This window comes from Centroberyx affinis, unplaced genomic scaffold, assembly GCF_046629955.1.
Source record: "Centroberyx affinis isolate AG114_WGS23_722 - 3 ecotype Tasmania unplaced genomic scaffold, CSIRO-AGI_Caff_v1 ptg000567l_1, whole genome shotgun sequence".
NCBI lineage: Eukaryota > Metazoa > Chordata > Actinopteri > Beryciformes > Berycidae > Centroberyx > Centroberyx affinis.
The window spans coordinates 1-17,816 of record NW_027279210.1 but is presented as its reverse complement, the minus strand read 5'-3'; the positions used below and the strand labels follow the sequence as shown (position 1 = coordinate 17,816).

The window sequence follows — 17,816 nt, the reverse complement described above, 5'->3', positions numbered from 1 at the left end:
AAATACATGCATTATAATTTTACATGTCTTGCCACTTGTATTTTCTAATTCATGTTGATACATTTGTTTTATTTTGATACATACTGGGCTTTAACATCACACAAGAAAACACATACACATGCTTGCACCATTGTCCAGACCTACTAAAACATTAAATACATTAGAGGCTATTTGTCTGCCCACACTTGCCTTGGCAGAGATGCGCCTGTATGTTCTAAAAGCCAGTCAGTCAAATGCAATCATCCTTTTTATTATCACCTGGCTGTGGTAAAGTTGAATGGTCTGAAAATACTGAAACAGTTTAAAATAAAAACTCTCTCTCCTTGATGGAGAGTCACTTTACACTTCTCTCTGAAAAAGCATTAATGTCAGCATTAAGTGCTGAGCCACTGCCAGCTGAGAGCTGTTTATGCCCTTCTCTCCATTTGTTTCTTGGCTTTTTCTCCCACACATTATTAAATTAACATCTGTTCAAGTTTTTTTTTGGAGAGGAAATGATTGCAGTCCTGTCACTCAGACGAGATGGATCAATATCAAAGTGTTCTGTATAGAGCAGTTGGGACAGGAGGAATGTCACTGACTGATGGCTGCAAAGATAGATGGACAGAAGGTCGCCGTGGGGAAATGATGCAAAGGAGAGTAATCCCTTGTTAGCTGCACTTGATCACCCAAATTATCATAATTTTGGAAGCTTGCATCTTTGTTACCTCAGTTCTATTTCACATTCATAACACTTTGATCTTGGTATGTCAGCAAAACTCCATTACATGTTTATCTATAATATGATATAGATCAGGGATAGGCAACCATGTGCCATGGAGGGCAGAGAGTGAGCAGGTTTTGATTCTAACCAAAGACCACACCAGGGGCCAGATCAATAATGCATACACACAAAAAGAATGCATGCACTACTTTCCACACAGAAATTAGTATTTATAAGAGAGAGCATGCCGTGAGAATGTGCGTACCTCCATGCATGCTACTCCATGCATACAGACTTGTATGAGTCAGATGAACTGAGTGTGATATAGCAGTGTGGCAAAGAGAAGGAATTTGGGCGACATTTTATTTGGTCAACTTACTGGCAAAACCGCTTTGCGCTGGCTGAGCCATTCTTCTCATATGGAGAGAGTGCTGATGCCAAACCTAGAGGCAACACTAACTTGGCCGTCGCGAACTGCTTGGATTTTCCACCTTGCCGCTGCGCTCAAAGCTCAAATTATTTGAACTTTAACCCCATTTGCCACTGACCTTTCAAAGTGCGTCCAGTCAGATTACAGCTTTGTGTGACGTACAAAGATCAGGAAAAATTCATTTTACTTTTTGATTTTAGCAATTAGCAGAGACTGTTTGTATGTCCCGCCTTCCTGATGTGAAGGCTGCTGTGATGACATATCAACAAGCTTCCCCTGTGTCCTACATTGCAGTGCGTAATGGCTATGCATAATGATGGAACGTCTGCTTTAGCACAGTTAGAGGACGTTGCCTGATTGCCATTTATGTCCAAACTAGGTTAAACTGGGGTTGTGTTGACATCCATTTATGGCCAACTGTGGGAGTGGGCATTAGGCTTGTGCACGTACCCACAGTTTCACAATGATTGAAATTTATAAATGGCGCAATGTATAAACACCACATATGCAGGGTTTTATAAATTTGAAGAAGAGACTGCGCATGCATTTTTTCAATTTTGTGCATACACAGATTTTTAGTCTTGAATCTACACAGAGTTTTATGCATCTGGCCCCAGGTGATTTCACTCATTAGTTCCTCCTCTGGTTGAAGGTGTGCTAATCAGTGAAATCACCTGGTGTAGCCTTCGGTTGGAATGAAAACCCGCAAATTCATGGCACTCAGTCGCACATGGTTGCCCATCCCTAATGTAGATGATGCCCAACATACAAACAAATTAGCCTCTATAGTGTCCGGTGTATCAAGTTCGACGTCTGGCTGTACCTGTTTTCTCAGCTATTCTGCTTGTGTTGCCATGTTCCTCCTTGTTCTGAAGGAGGTATGATAAAAGATAAGAATAGGGGAACCTGCTGTAAACACTTGTGTGAATGGAGACAGGCCTGATAACAATGGAGAGCAGCGGTGAGGAAATTGGAAGGGGAGGGGAGTTACAAGGCCTAGAGATTCACACTCCAGAAATTACTGTCGCCGAGTGCAGAGGCTGTTCGCTGGATGATATAACATGCTTTAAAGACCTTTAAAGAGATGTATTGTTGTTCTGCTTGGCATGCTAATTCCGAGTTTAGTTTTGTGTGGGGGAGAGATGCCAAGAAGGAGGAGGTGCAGCTATGAGTCAGAGGAGAAAGAGAGGGGATGAACGTGTTGAGAGGTGTTACAAAGAAGGTACGGTAATTAGCACCACGGGTGAGGCATCGTTAATCCACACCTAGTAATTAGAGCTCAAAGGTGTGATGCAGTGCCATGAGCACACTGCCATACTGTGGAAACGGCTCACAAAACAGTCACTTCCTATCACAGCAGATCCGTCGCAGATTGAACCCTAACATCCTGGGCCTGCAATCACTAATGCAATTACTGCAATCATGAATTATCACCAACACCTTGTGATAAGGTCATGCATTTTGTGTTTTCAAAATACAGGAAAATTCTAAGCAGTGAGAGACAGATTGTTCATTGTGTCGTCCCAAAAATGTAAACTTTTCAGGAACTACGAAAAACAGCCTTGATTTTAGCTTGACAACTATGTATTTTGTAGTTTATCTAGTTGGAGGATTGAGAATGTTTCAACTGAAGTTAAAACATGAAAATCACAGACGATATGTCGGTATGGCATCAACATTACAGCACTGGAAATTTATTCAGACATGTCAATGCAGAATACCAAATAATAATGCCTGCTCCTTGATTATTGCCCTCAGCCCTGAAGGACCGCCCCCCACCCATCATCCGGCAGGGCCCATCGAACCAGACGCAGGCGGTGGGAGGTGTGGCCCTACTTAGGTGTCAGGCGTCAGGGGACCCAGAGCCTACGGTCACCTGGAGAAAGAATGGGGCCAGTCTGCTGGGGAAGGACCCTCGACTGTCCCTGCTGGAACACGGCAGCCTTCAGATCCAGAGTACCAGGGTGGGTCTCAGTAGACTGTAGGGTGATAGGGAGTTTTTTCATGGAGCATAATACATGTAGCATCCACCCTGCTGAGGTATCCTTGAGCAAGATTTCCTTCCTGTTCTGTAGCTGAACATACACTCTGACCTCCCTGGAAGGGTGTAAGCAAAAAGAGAATCCCTATACACATCAATAAAGCATCTTCTTATTGTTATTAATATACAAGTGGTTCTCAGACCGGGGCCCAAGGATCCCCAGTTTGTCCCCAGAAAAATTAAATATCGTTTACCCTGTAAAGGAATTGTTCACCCCAACATTAAAATTATTGTTTTCTACTCAACCAATGTCATTCAAAACTCCACTGAAGTTCATAGGGCCACCATGCACACAGCGAGTGTTAGCCCCATTCTCCCAAACTATTGAAGCTAAGTCTCATCTTTCTACAGCTCCAAAAGAACCATGTGTCAAATGTCCATTACATTTTTCAAAAGGCTCATGCAGCATAATCCAAGTGTTTTGTAGCCAAACGACTGCACTGTGGGTCCAAAAGTCCAATGTTTACCTTGTTATCGCCTATATTTTCCACACTGACATTGCTTTGTTCTTCAATATGCGAATGGCATCCTACAGTAACAAGCAAAGTCTTCTACTAGAAGGGTGTAAATATAGGATATAATGAGGTAAATATTGAACTTTTGGACCCACAGTGCAATCTTTTGGCTACAAAGCACATGGATTATAATGCACAAGCTGTTTAGAGAAATTTGATGGGTATTTTATGTATTTTTTTGGAGCTGCTAAAAGATGGCCTTGTTAATTTCAATACTTTGGGAGAAGTCTGAGGTGGAACTACAGGGCTAGCTCACTGTGTGATAGTAGATAATGACTGAACTTGAATTCCACTCTATCAAAAGTTGTCCATCTGTTCTTTTCTATTAGGGGAACCTCAGCATCAAACATTTTGAGAACCCCTTCTATACACACAATCAATCATATTGTGTATGCATATTTCACATTGTACTAGGCTTCAAGCTGTATGCTGTATATCAGCATATTATACACAGCAAACTACATTCATCCACACTGTAAGAAATGTTTGACCTTCAGTTGGAAGAAACCCAAATTCTCTCTCTCTCTCTCTCTCTCTCTCTCTCTCTCTCTCTCTCTCTCTCTCTCTCTCTCTCTCTCTCTCTCTGTTTCTCTATTTTGATTGCCTTCTTTTCACCAATAAGGGCCGCAGTAAATAAAAAGAAGATAATAAAAAGTGTGTGCATGTGGGCATGTGTGTGCGAGTTGTTGTGTTTGTACAATTCATACTTCTATTGCATGTGAAAGCGGTAAGAGAAATTCTCTCATCTGCCAACTGATGTCAGCTGAATGTAATTCAAATGGACAAGTGCAGTCAGGTTGCTTTTAAACGATGAATAGAGAGTATTGATTTTTATAAGTCGTTAAATGCTGCTATTTAGTGCAAATCTCCCAGGCAGCGGTTAGAAACTCAAGGACAGAGACCAGGGAGGGGAGTCTAAACGGGGAGTATAATGGAGGAACTGCAATATACAGCACCCTATCACTGTGTCAAAGTGCTTTCTGTGTGTCACTCGCACTCTGTTTCTCTCTCTTGAGAGATAGGGTAGTTGTCAGTGGCTCCTTAGGCATGGCCAGTGGGAAATAGATTGTCATGTCTCTTATTCCCTGTGTCAGCATTGATGATGATAATGCTGATGGTCCTGAGAATGGGGGGGGTGACTATTATTGGAGGAAATCAATTAAGAAAATTAATGTAAGCTCTTACTGGGCTCTTTTTTCATTGGCCGGTGCTAAAGGTTCCTCTCACCCACTCTTGTGCTTTTCTCGAGCCAAACGCAGGCCAGCGGAGGTTAATGCATTTTTACTGTACTACTAGCTGCAAACCTCCTTCAAAAGCCCAGGTTGACGTAACAGCTTGTAGAAGCCATCTGGGATCAGAGTTAGAAAGGCTATTGGATTCAGAAGAACACAACAACAGAGCATGGCTTGAAAGCTGTATTTTTTGTGATTTGGATGAGCAGAGAAAGTCTTTATGGGCCAGTTTCCAAGACATGGTTTAAGCCTAGTCCTTGACTAAACTCTGTTTTTCAGTGGCAATTCCCACTGCGTAAAAGTTTCTAGTCTACAATAGGCTGAAGTTGTGTCTGTGAAACCAGCCTTATAATTGTTAAGGTGGTCATACTGTAGACCAGGGATGGGCAACCATGTGCCATGCAGGGGAGAGAGCATGAAGTTTTCATCCTAAACAAAGACTACACCATGTGATTTCACTGGTTAGCACAGCTTCAACCAGAGAGTGAAATCATCTGGTGTAGTCTTTGGATGGAATGAAAACCTACAGATTCTCCTCCCTCCATGGCACATGGTTGCCCATCCCTGCTGTAGACTAAATAGGAGCTTGGTTGAACTTTCTGATGGTGAGTTAATGATATGGTTTGTCATCATCTGTCTTCCATAGCTTTCTGACTCGGGGTTGTTCACCTGTGTTGCTACCAGCTCCAGTGGGGAAACTTCATGGAGCGCTTACTTGGATGTCAGAGGTCTGTTTCATTGGAAATAATTCAGATTAAAAATAAACACAAAATTCATCATTTGAATGCCTCGCCTTCAGAGATGTTCATTTTGTCTCTACGATTCCCACTTTTTCAGACTCCACTGACCTCGTAGACTTCATGTCCCACAATGCAACTGCGCTCCCAGGGCCGCCCTCCAAGCCAGAGGTCACTGATGTGACCAAGAGCAGTATCTCGTTGTCATGGGAACAGGGGCCAGAGGCGGGCTCCCCAGTGTCCTCCTATGTCATTGAGGCCTTTGGGTATGTCTGTGACCTACTGCCTCAAGCTACATTTAGTGACCCCGAACTTTCATGGCAATAACAGATGTGGGTGCTTATATGGCCGTTCAAGCAAGCCAGCACTTGTGTCAGGCTGCACAATTTACATTCTGGATGGCTTATCTTCGATAATTTATTTAACTGGAGTATAAAAGCATTAATCATCAGTAGAAGGCTAAAGGCAAAAATGCTTTGTTTCAAACTTAATTTTTTTAACTCCAGGAAATTTGATTTACCATTACATTTCCCCAAAAGTACCTTTTTAAATAAAGAAAAATGTCAATACAGTCAATGTCATGAAGCTACATTGTTTTACAGCAGTGTTTTTACATCACCAACAAATTTGTTATATCATACTATCCACATTTCAGTAACCTAATAGTTCATATAATCAGAAACTTTCAAATCTGTGGTTCTACTTAGAATTGTTGTAGCTGTGAAACAAGTATAGATATGCTAATCATGATATAATGCCTATAGGTAAAGACAGGGTTAATATACACAGGGTTAATATATCTCAAGAGTTTTGCCCTGGCTCCAACCAGACTGGGAATCCTCTTTGAATTGGTAATTTTGTTGTGGTTTAAGCACCCCTGTTTGAATTTGAGCAAATATGGGTCAGTTGTTCGATGTCCTTTGGCTGTGTGAGTGGCATGGACACCATTGGACCATGGACCATGGACTTCCATTGTTTGAATTCTAATTATTTCATGAATATTAAGCCAAATATGACTGGTGCATGAGAAATTAGTTTTTTTTTCTTTCCTAGACCAACAAGTTGAATGTAAGAAAGGACTACAAAATCTTGCAAGACTAAAACAATGTCGCCTGAAGGCAGTGATATATTGGGCAAGTTTCTGGACAATGTTGATTGCCCAAGGAGTTGCCTCAGCATTGTTGCACTGATTACGTTTCTTTTTGACAGGAAATATTTCAATACTTTTCACTAGTGAGTGTGAGCACCTGTGTCTCATTATTTTTCCTGTTTTCTGTTTCGGGGAGCGTTGGCCACCAACAATGCCCCAAATAAATTGCTTAGTATATCACAGCCTTCAGTGCGCTAATTCCTCCAAAGTACCTAAACGATTTTACCTCACTGATTTGGTTTATTTATGCTCTTCCTGCAGTCAGTCGGTGAGTAATAGCTGGCAGACAGTGGCAGACCATGTGAAGGCCACCCAATTTACGGTCAAAGACCTGCGACCCAACACTGTCTACCTGTTCATCATCAGGGCAGTCAATGCTCAAGGGCTCGGGGACCCCAGCCCCATGTCTGAGCCTGTCCGCACACAAGGTATATACATCAGACAACCAATGGATTTCAAGCTCCTTACTGTAAGCGGCTTCTTGGTTATTTGCATCACTATTTCTCTCTACATCCCTGCCCTTCTCTCTCTCACAGACATTAGTCCTACAGCGCAGGGTGTGGACCATCGCCGCGTGCAGAAGGAGCTGGGAGATGTGGTGGTCAGCATGCATAACCCTGTGGTGCTGAGCTCCACTTCTGTGCAGGTCACATGGACTGTGAGTACTCATAACACTTATCATAACCAACTGTTTGTCTTTGGGTATTTCTAAGAATTAATAACTTATGTGTTGTGAGAGGTCTACTCCATGTGTCATTACCTGGAGTGCAGCCACATCTTGTCTGAGCTTGTCTGAGAACTTCGTACTTGGCGTGTCACTGTGTTTTGGAGAGCAAATTGTGTTGGATTAGTTGGCATACACACATAGCAATTGTGGGATGGCTAGACATTCATAGTCTAGAACAGCTGGTGCTCCATCAATTTGTGATGGTTTGAGGTGATGCAGGAATTAAGACTAATGTTTCTGTTCAGGACAAATAGATCACCATTAGGTGCAACATGTTGTGTCACTTCTGGAGGCAGTGTGCAGTCAGCCTTTTATCTGGGAAATGTTATTTTGTCTCTTGGCAAGGTGTCCTTTCCTGCCTGCTGGTGTGGGTTAATGACAGACTTGTCATTACACTATTAAGCTTTTATATGCTTGCCAGTAGGGCATGTAAATGTGCTGATATTGCTAGGTGATTTTCAATAGGTCCTTATTGCACTGCACATGTCTGAAATTCCTGTGGTGGTAACCTTTATAAGCCAGTGAATGGCTTTTCAATCGCACAGTCGCACAGGTTGCACTCAAATTTCACATTTCTGAAAAATTCAAATTGCTTGTGGAAGCATTTTGCTAGCTAGTAACTAGTTGCTAATTTCAAGTTCCCTGGTTTCCTGATAAGGTATGTTGTGTCTTACAATGATAGATTGATTTAGATTTTGCATGTCTTCTGCATGGTCTTGCTAATTGTATGTTAGCAGTGACGTTTGTTTTTAAATTGTAGTAATGGGCTATTTTTGGTGATTTTATTTTATTTTGTAATGTTATATTTTCAGGTCGCTTTTCAAATCTTAAATTGTGGCTACTCTTGTTTTTTTTGTTTTTTATAACACTGTCAGCAAACGGTACTGAGGTACAACTCTCAAACACTTACCAGAAACGCCCATAACTCCCATATACAGCCAATGTGCTCTATACTGACATACTGTATATAAATAATGGTTAATAATTTATTTATCCTAAACTTGTCATCATTATTGTTGAAAACTGTAGAGTTTTTTAGATTATTCTGAAAGAACAAAGGAAATGTCAAAAGTTGTTTAGAGCCACATGAGGTGTAGACGTCTCGGGGAATCTGATGGGCCCTTAATTTGAATTTTAAAATTTCTTAATAAAAATGCATTTAATGTAGCCTACCATTAGTCTGCAGTTTGCAAAGCGTGTGCACTCTCTCTCTCTCTCTCTCTCTCTCTCTCACTTTCTCGCTCTCTCTTCCAAACTCATAACACACACATACACACCTGCCAGCTGTTACAATGTTACAGTGGTTCAATGCGTAACAGGTGCTCTGCTGGCGATAACATTTTTTTCCTCTACAAATGTGTCAGGGGCTTTAATCCTGCAGTAGCTGTTCTTTCATACGATTGTCCACAACAAATACCAGCCTAACTTCATCCTTAAAATTAGAACATTAAAGAAGACGTTGTTGTCTGGCCTTTTCACTTCCATGAAGCTAACATTCTCACATTCTAGGACTGGACAGCCAACCAATCAGTGCATCAACCAATGGCTACTACAATCAACCAAAAGTAATAAAAATAGAGAGTGAGGTAGATAAAGCTGCCATGTACAAGTCTGACTTACACAGTAGCGAGTACAGTCACAAACAGCAAGCACACAGGTTGTATTTTCCATGGTGCTGAAATTCTTGTTGTTCGCGTCCAAAGCTCAACTCAGACAGCCAGAGTACTGATGCAAGACAATAATTTCAGCACCATGCAAAGTGTTTTTGATTCTCTTGTTTTATTGAATGTATTTTTTATTGTTGAACTGTTATGACTATTGATAGTCATTATATGATGGAGTGCTAACTCAGCACACACACACTCACACACACACACACACACACACACACACACACACTACTACATACCCCATATGTCATACATTGTCACACACTTTGTAGTGTACATACATACATGCATACATACATACATACATACATACATACATAGTGTACCTTTTAGAGCATCTTAAAACTGAGCAGTTGTGAATATAGTGTCCTTAAATACCTTCTTTGTATAGCATACAAAGGGGCTATTTACATAATAACTGGATTCAAATTACAGACTAATTTGTAAATTGAAAGGAAAGTATTTGTGTTTTCATGTAATCTAATTTCAGAGCTATTTATGTCTTATTGTGTTTTGACAACTAGCTATGTAAAAAAAATGGAACCACCACATTAGAAATCTTTTTAATTACACACTGTTATTATAATAGAAACACAGGCTAGATTTTGGAAACTAGAATCTGATGGTATTTAGCTACATTGAATGGCAGCAGAACTGTACACTGGGTATAGTCCTGTGATATATTCTGTAGCTGTCTTCTAAGACAAGGGGAAAGTGAACACAAAGGAGGGTAATTTATTTTGATTCATGGCTTCAGCCATATGAATTCTATTTCAAGTAAGGGAGGAGTACAGAGAGAGGTGGAGCTACTGTTCATAAGGCTTTTAGATTCACAAATCATTTTGTTAATGAAATGCAGACTGAGGGTATAGGGAGAGGGAGAGAGAAGGAAGGTGTGTGTGTGTGTGTGTGTGTGTGTGTGTGTGAGAGAGAGAGAGAGAGAGAGAGAGAGAGAGACAGAGAGAGACAGATAGAGAGAGGGAGAGAGAGAGGGAGAGGAAGGGAGGGAGGGAGGAAGGGAGGGAGAGAGAGAGAGACAGAGAGAGAGAGAGAGAGACTTGAGCTGATTTATTTGGACTGGGCTGACGGTAAACAGCTGCTTTATTTCACCTGTAAAAGCATTTTCTTGCTTCTGCCCCTGTTAACAAGCCATTACTATGAGTTATGTCCGTTATGTCTTACAATTCTCCCTTGAAACTCACCGGCAAGAAACTTTTCCCAGCCATATTAACAGAAAAAAGACAGTTGACTATTTTGATCCAGTATTTCGGTGCCAGGTCATGCCAAAGTTCTCTCACTTAAAGTTACTGTGTTTTCAGCTGTGTTTTCAATGAGAATTTGGTCTGCTAATTTGATTGTATGATTTTCAAGGCAAGCTTGGTTACTGAAAGAGGGCGTAAAGTGAATGCTGATCCATTGCTCCGGAGCAGTTTGCACACAGATGTTTGGCACCAAGCACATCATTACTGGAATATTATAATCCAGGCCGCACCCTTATCTCCATCTCTCTCTCTCTCTCTCTCTCTCTCTCTCTCTCTCTCTCTCTCTCTCTCTCTTTCTCTCCCTCTCTCTCTCTCTCTCTCCCTCTCTCTCTTTCTCTGTTTCTATCCCTCTCTCTCTCTCTGTCTCGCCGTCTCTTTTTCTCTCAGGTGGAGAATCCGTCCCAGTTCATCCAGGGTTACCGTGTCCTGTACAGGCAGACATCAGGACTGCCCTCTCCAGGACCTTGGCAGACTCAGGATTTGAAGGTTGCCTCAGAGAGGGACATAACTCTCTCTGGTCTGAAGAAGGGCATCGTTTATGAGATTAAAGTGCGGCCGTACTTCAATGAATTCCAAGGCGCAGACAGTGAATCCATGACAGCACGCACCATGGAAGAAGGTAACCGACAAATGAATACACATTACATACAACAATCCAATTCATAGCCTACTATACGTCGCGTGAAATGTAAGAGATAGTTGTTTTCACATGGACAGATGCTCTTGTGTAACTGATTCTACCTACTTTTTCTATTTTGTGGCCTCTGGTAATGGTTTCATGCCTAGATACTGATAGATAATGGCATTTCAAGTACAACCACCCACACACGCACCGTGCTGCAGCGGCATCTCCCCTGTGTGTGAAAGCAGACAGCACAGCGGGGGTCTGTGACAGGCCCTTGCCTCTGTGGGGTGGTGGGCTGAGGGGGGAGGAGGGAAACTGTCTCCTTTGACATAAGCTCAGCTCTCTGCCTGCTCCTTGGTGGACCCCTGCTGCCATGTCGCTGTCGCACACCAACCACACACACACTGTGACTGCATGATATGACACCCCCCCACCCCCATCTATCCACTAACGCACACAAACACACACGCACGCACACACTCTAACACACACATACACACTCACATCTCCAATGAGCTTTGCTGGTAATAAGACTCTTTGGTGGACACTTTTCTCCAGAGTGCTTTACAGTACCATGAGTGCATACATTATTTGTATGGGTGGGCCCCTAACCCTGACAGTGTTCGTGCCATGCTCAGCTCAGTGAGCTACAGGACCAGGAAGATTTAGCATCAGGTTACTCACTAGCTAGGAGCTACCTACCTTAACAGTGTAAAGCTGAGGAAAGAATCCTTCTGTTACCTTTTTCATGTTCATGTTATGTAATCATGGTGGTGTCTGTCTGTGTATCTGTATCTGTGTGTAGACACATTCTTGTGAACATAATAACTCAATAACAATAGGCTACATAATAGAGCCCTAACACGTACACCACAGGTTTGATTTTGGAGCACCTTGCTGCATAAATTTGCATATTAATGAGGAGAAACATACTTTTTGCAACTCCTTAATTCTTTACAATACAGAGTCCATGTTAATACCACACATTTGTTATTTGAAAGTAAGTATGTTGACATAGAAATATTTGCTAATTAATTAATGCATTATTTATCTTAATTAATAACCTTATTAGCATAACGGGTTATGTTTAATATACCATGGTGGAGATTAGGCAGCTCAAGTGCCTCTTGTGTTATCATACTGTTATAAACGTATGTCCTTTCTAATGTTGTAAGCATCAATTGCTATCAATATACTCTTTAGTCATTACTGATACTATAGTCATCAGTCTTTGTATTAGTCATGCTATTAAGAGCTCTTTGATATCAGTGTAATCCTGAGTCATTACTGGCATTGTGATCATCCTAAAGCCTACTAATGCTATGCATTGTTCCCTTACATAGGGAAGCTGCAGAACTATGCTTTATGGTTCTCATCAACTCCTAATGTAAGCCTATGACTGACTGGAAAAGCCCTATCAGTTTGCAGAGACAACACCACTGAAATGACATTTGGAGAATTGTTAGGTCAAACATTTTTTTATGTTATATTAAGATGTTTCTTTGGCATGAACTAGGTGAAACTGAATGCATGGTTTAGTTTTCTGTTAATAGCTGTATAAACATAAGCAAAATTCCACTGCTAAAGCCAGATACATTAGCAGGAACAACACTTCTATTCATGCAAAATGTCGATGATGGAAAAAAAGTAGAATGAAACATGATATACTGTATTATTGAAAAAAAAAACACTTTTCTCCCTCGCTCTCATTTCTTTACTTACTGTTTACATAATCATTTAGGGGATACAGGGATATTTGTTACATCCTTTGCCTGAGGCCTTCCCTGCCATTGGTTGTTTATAATGTTGTTGATGTTGGAATTTAAAGTTATTCTACTGTTGCACTCATTGTAGGTCACTCTGAGAGAGAGTGCTTGTAGCAGGAAATGCCAAAAAATGTAAATGTAATTGCTGTCATTGGGGTGGTGTGTGTTACGTAAGTCCTAATTGTCTTCAGCTGCAGAGATGAACCGGTCTCTGTTGCTCCCTTATTCGACCCCCATGTTATTGTCATTGTAAAGAGGTTATGTTTTCACCCGTATGTTTGTCTGTTTGTTAAGAAGATATATAAAAAATTTGGTGGACAGACAGCCCTTGGCCCATTGATACTTGCATTCACATGTTATTTTGTCAGAAAACCAAACTGTTATGGAGGCTGCAGCTTTGCAAGTAGGAGAATTGTTCAGTGCAAATGCCTTCTAGTTTTACTAGATTTTATTGCATGTCAGCTGCATTTTCTCTTGTTAATAAGGACATTAAGGATTGGTTCATCTGTAAAATAGGATCTACAAACATAATGGATTGCCTAAATAAGCTATGAGCCAGAGAACCACATTGAAAGAGTCGAGTGCTGTAATATCCCCCATATTCATAATGTTGGTAGGTGATCCAAACTATTTGTAAAGGTTGACTTCCTTCCGCTCCCCCTAGCCAGCACTTTGCTAGCTACCCAGTCTACTAAATATATATCCATGATGGGTTCTTTGCATATTGTAGTTAGTGTTGTTGGTTGCTTTGCTATGAGATTTCTTGAGTTGTTCTGCCATATTTGCCATATTGATTTAACATTCTGAGCAGTAGAATTATCACAATGACAATCAAAAATTGGTGAAAATTATTTTTTAATGGTTATTTCAGAGAAGGATTAGAAGGTTGGAAGGTAGTTAGAAGGGTGATACAATCTAAATGGCTGAACATACTGTAGATATCCCTAGATTGGGTTTTGGTGAGCCAGTGGGCATATGAATCAATTTGTTAAATGGCATAAAAATTGCATTTCAAAGAGCAGAGTTATTATCTTTGTACTGCTAACTTCTGTCAAATATTTTGCCAACACGCCATATCTATTTAGAGCCTCTCTTTTTAGGGAAAAACAACATTATCCAGGGGGTTTGGTACATCTTCCTAGTATTCAAAATAGATATTATTTTGCTTCATTCATGAGTTGGCTGAGCCAGATTTTAAGGGCAGTCCAGAGGTGTTGGAGGGCTGGCAGAGGTCAGCCTCAAACCAGCTGGCTAAGGAGGCTCTCTTCCATATTCCTAGTAGGACTTGGCTTTATTCCTCCTGTCTAACAATACAGGCTCTTGTCTAAATGACACGCTGTTGTCTAAATGACATGCTGTGATCGTGTTCACTGCATTTCTATCCAGCCATCTCCAGAGCGGAGCCCATCTGGAGTGTTCAAGCCACAGTAGCCAGGTTGCTCTCAGGCCAGGTGGCAAACAAGACAGTCATGTCATGGCCCACCTGCTTAGGCTCCATTACACTGATATGGAATCCAATGGCTTGCTTACATGGATTTACTACAGACGGCATTATTTTTATGCAGCTCCTTAATTGGGTTCAGAGTAGTTATTTCATCCACTCAGTCAGAACATAATGATTGTTTTAATGACAAGAGTGAGAAACTGTATCCCCAGAGTGGTTATACAGTCCTGTCAATGACGGATGATATTGTGCTCAGTTGCATAGACACACTGTTTGCCTCCTGCTGTCTGCAGTCTCTTTGAATCTCTGATCTGTCCATCCAGGTTATTAGGCCACTTCTGTAGATCTAAACAGTGAGCCATCAGAGTGTGACTTGGAATTTGGCACCGTGTGCCACAGATCACATTTCTATCAACAAAACATCACAGAGCCTCCATTATAGTACCTGGAATTTGAGTGTTTTCATTTAGATAAATTGAATGCTCCTACTTTGCAAGCATTAACATGTGTGTGATGGTGGTAATCCATTATGGAAGTGATGTCAGCTACTGGGCTCAGCCATCCTTTCTTGGCACAGGCTACTCCACTCACAGCTAGACCTGCTGGTCTGCTCGGTATAGCTGTCATTGTGTGATCAGTAAAGTAGGATTTGGACCCCAAGTGCTTGGTCTGTATAACTTGGAAAGCCAACAATGCAATAACTCATAGGATCTTAAACTGACAATCCAAACTGGAATAGTCCCACTTGTTCAGGTTCCTGTGCATCACAGCTATGCAATCAGTCTTAGCATTAAAATATGAGAGGAAATTAAGAAAAACTATAGTTCTCTCCCTGCTTATTTAGAAAAGCACTAATCTGCCATGCTGGCTCAGAAAATACTGTGTGTTTTTGGCTTGCTTTATAAATATGAATAGAGGCAGTGTGTGAGACAAAGCCTTCATTCTTGCCATGATAAAGACAGGAGACACTCCCTTTTCTGTTTAAAACTAGAATATGTTAAATCTTTCTTTTTTCCTGATGGTTTTTTCTCTGTTTCTTTACCCTTTTTCACCCCCATCAGCACCCAGTGCCCCTCCCCAGCAGGTGACGGTGTTGACAGTAGGGAACCATAACAGCACCTCCATCAGCGTGTCGTGGGACCCTCCGCCCTCTGACCACCAGAACGGCATCATCCAGGAGTACAAGGTAGAAGACGAGCTATACATACAATAACCTGTACTGTACCTCACTGAATAATTTTAGCAGTATACTGTCCGACTCTTACAATGAATTCTGTCTGGCCTGTCTGTCTGTGTCAGATCTGGTGTTTGGCCAACGAGACACGCTTTCATGTCAATAAAACTGTGGACGCAACCATCCGTTCAGTGGTGGTGGGGGGGCTGCAGGCTGGAGTGCAGTACCATGTGGAGGTGGCTGCAGGCACCAGCGCAGGGGTGGGGGTGAGAAGCGCACCCCAACTCATCATCTTGGGTAATCCACACACACACACACTAAGCAGGAGTCAAGTCAAATGACCTAATAGTGGGGTACCCAGGTCTTCGTCACAGATTGGGGTCTGAAAAGATGATTTATCAATTTATCGCGCTTGGAGAGATAAGATTGTGCTTTGCGACACAGACGTCTATGGAGAAATCAATAGCGTTTCATTTAGTGTAGTGTCTGGTAACACTGTGCCAAGTGCTGTTAGCCATATCAATAATCCTCCTCAATATGTGGGCAGCTGGCGCTAACAAAGTAGACAGTGTTATTGAGGGGAGCTTATCAGCCTATCACATCTTATCAAATAGCTGAAGGATGCTCTGAGTATATAAGCCCAGAATCAATATCAGAGCCCAGGCCAGATGCTCTTCATCTGTGACTTTTGACTGATATATGGGAAAAACACCCTTAATGGGCAGAGAAAGGGAAACACAGGGCTGCGGACTGAGGCTTAATGATAGGGGGGGTTTTCCTGCTGGAGACTGTGAATCTAATTTCACAGCACAGTAGCCACAACAGAAAATCAAACTCTGTCAGAGCTGCTCTGTCAATCTCATGTCTTGCAGCTCAAGTTGATAAGTGCACTGCTGAATTGATTAACTCTGCCTACATATTGGATGCACTGATGCTCTGTTGTTGTTGTTGTTTTTTTTTCCTTTTTTACCACAGCTGCCCAGTCTGTTCTTTTTATTTATTCATTGTCTCATCCTTTGACTGTTTCTGTGTTCCATGTCTGGATGTTTGATCTATGCTCCATGTTTTCTTTTTATTTTAATCTCCATCCCCTGACCCCATCAAAAGACCTTTTGCCTTTTGCCTGGCTGTCATTGTAAATATAAATGTTTTTTTGTTTTTTTGTTTTTGTTTTTTACTTGCCTAGATAAAGGTTAACTAAACAAATGAACAAATATACACAAGTAGACAAATACTCCTTTTTATGGTTTTGACAATGTGTTTTTATTTCATTCTATTGTTTTTTATCATGTTTTTTTAACATATTGATCTTTCTTTCCTTTGACCTTTATAGATACAATATTATGTCAGATACCTTTTCACTATTGTTATAGGTTGGTTGTTATTTATATTACATGGTGACTCCTTTAAAAAAATAATTAAATGGACCTTCAAACATTCATTTCTTTCTTTCTTTCTTTCTTTCTTTCTTTCTTTCTTTCTTTCTTTCTTGTGTGTGTTGGTGCCCCCAGGTGCAGAGCTGAGGGACGTTATGACGGGGACAGAGGGCAACAACAGCATCTCGGACGTGGTGAAGCAGCCGGCCTTCATCGCCGGCCTGGGAGGAGCCTGCTGGATTGTCCTCATGGGCTTCAGTGCCTGGCTGTACTGGAGGAGGAAAAAGAGGAAGGGACTCAGCAACTACGCAGGTAAAAAAAATCAATTTACATGGTTCTGCATCAACACAGAATCTCACAGCACAGTAGCTCTCTCTCTCTCTCTCTCTCTCTCTCTCTCCAATGAAAGTTGATGTCGTCACAGATGTGACTCCATTTGGGCTGGCTAAGGCATAAACACAGAACACAGGAAATGTATTCAGCACAGATGGAAATAGGCCCTATTTACTTTAATTCACTGTGCACTGATGTGCATCAGCTGGGAACAGAGTCCCATCAGAACTGCACCTTTACACTAATACATTCATCCGAGATAAGTAATTTAACACCCCCTTCTATTATTCCATTCCATTATTGTTTGCACATTAAGGCGAAATGCGTCTAGATTTAGGTATGAAGTATTCCTTATCCCTCTGTGGGTCAAGCATATAGCTGTGGGCTATTATCATAGTAATGTGTACTGCCGCTTTCATAATACTTGTGATTTGGGGAGAGACTGCAGTGATTACCTAATTCAATAGGGATTTACATGATCGACTGCTGTTTCTCTGATCCCTTCTCTGAAAACAAATTGGAGAGTTTCATTCCAAAACATCACATTTCCATTTTAGCAAGGGAAAAAAAAATGTTTTACTTATTTACAATATAAAAAATATATACATTTTGCAAGGAAACAGGTAATGAA

The 17,816-nt window shown here is 41.3% G+C and overlaps 1 protein-coding gene across 1 annotated transcript in view; it reads left to right on the top strand.

The window, feature by feature from the left end:
- LOC139643168 (roundabout homolog 2-like) overlaps positions 1-17,164 on the top strand; it is a gene marked incomplete at its 3' end in the record, with an annotated part of 74,747 nt that extends 57,583 nt beyond the window's left edge. Inside the window, exons 10-18 of the mRNA XM_071518340.1 lie at positions 2,892-3,097; positions 5,568-5,649; positions 5,759-5,924; positions 7,070-7,236; positions 7,345-7,466; positions 10,855-11,086; positions 15,364-15,488; positions 15,602-15,773; positions 16,988-17,164. Coding sequence (XP_071374441.1) covers positions 2,892-3,097; positions 5,568-5,649; positions 5,759-5,924; positions 7,070-7,236; positions 7,345-7,466; positions 10,855-11,086; positions 15,364-15,488; positions 15,602-15,773; positions 16,988-17,164 — 1,449 coding nt within the window. The remainder of the gene's footprint in view (positions 1-2,891; positions 3,098-5,567; positions 5,650-5,758; positions 5,925-7,069; positions 7,237-7,344; positions 7,467-10,854; positions 11,087-15,363; positions 15,489-15,601; positions 15,774-16,987) is intronic.
- Between the last annotated feature and the right edge of the window lie 652 nt (positions 17,165-17,816).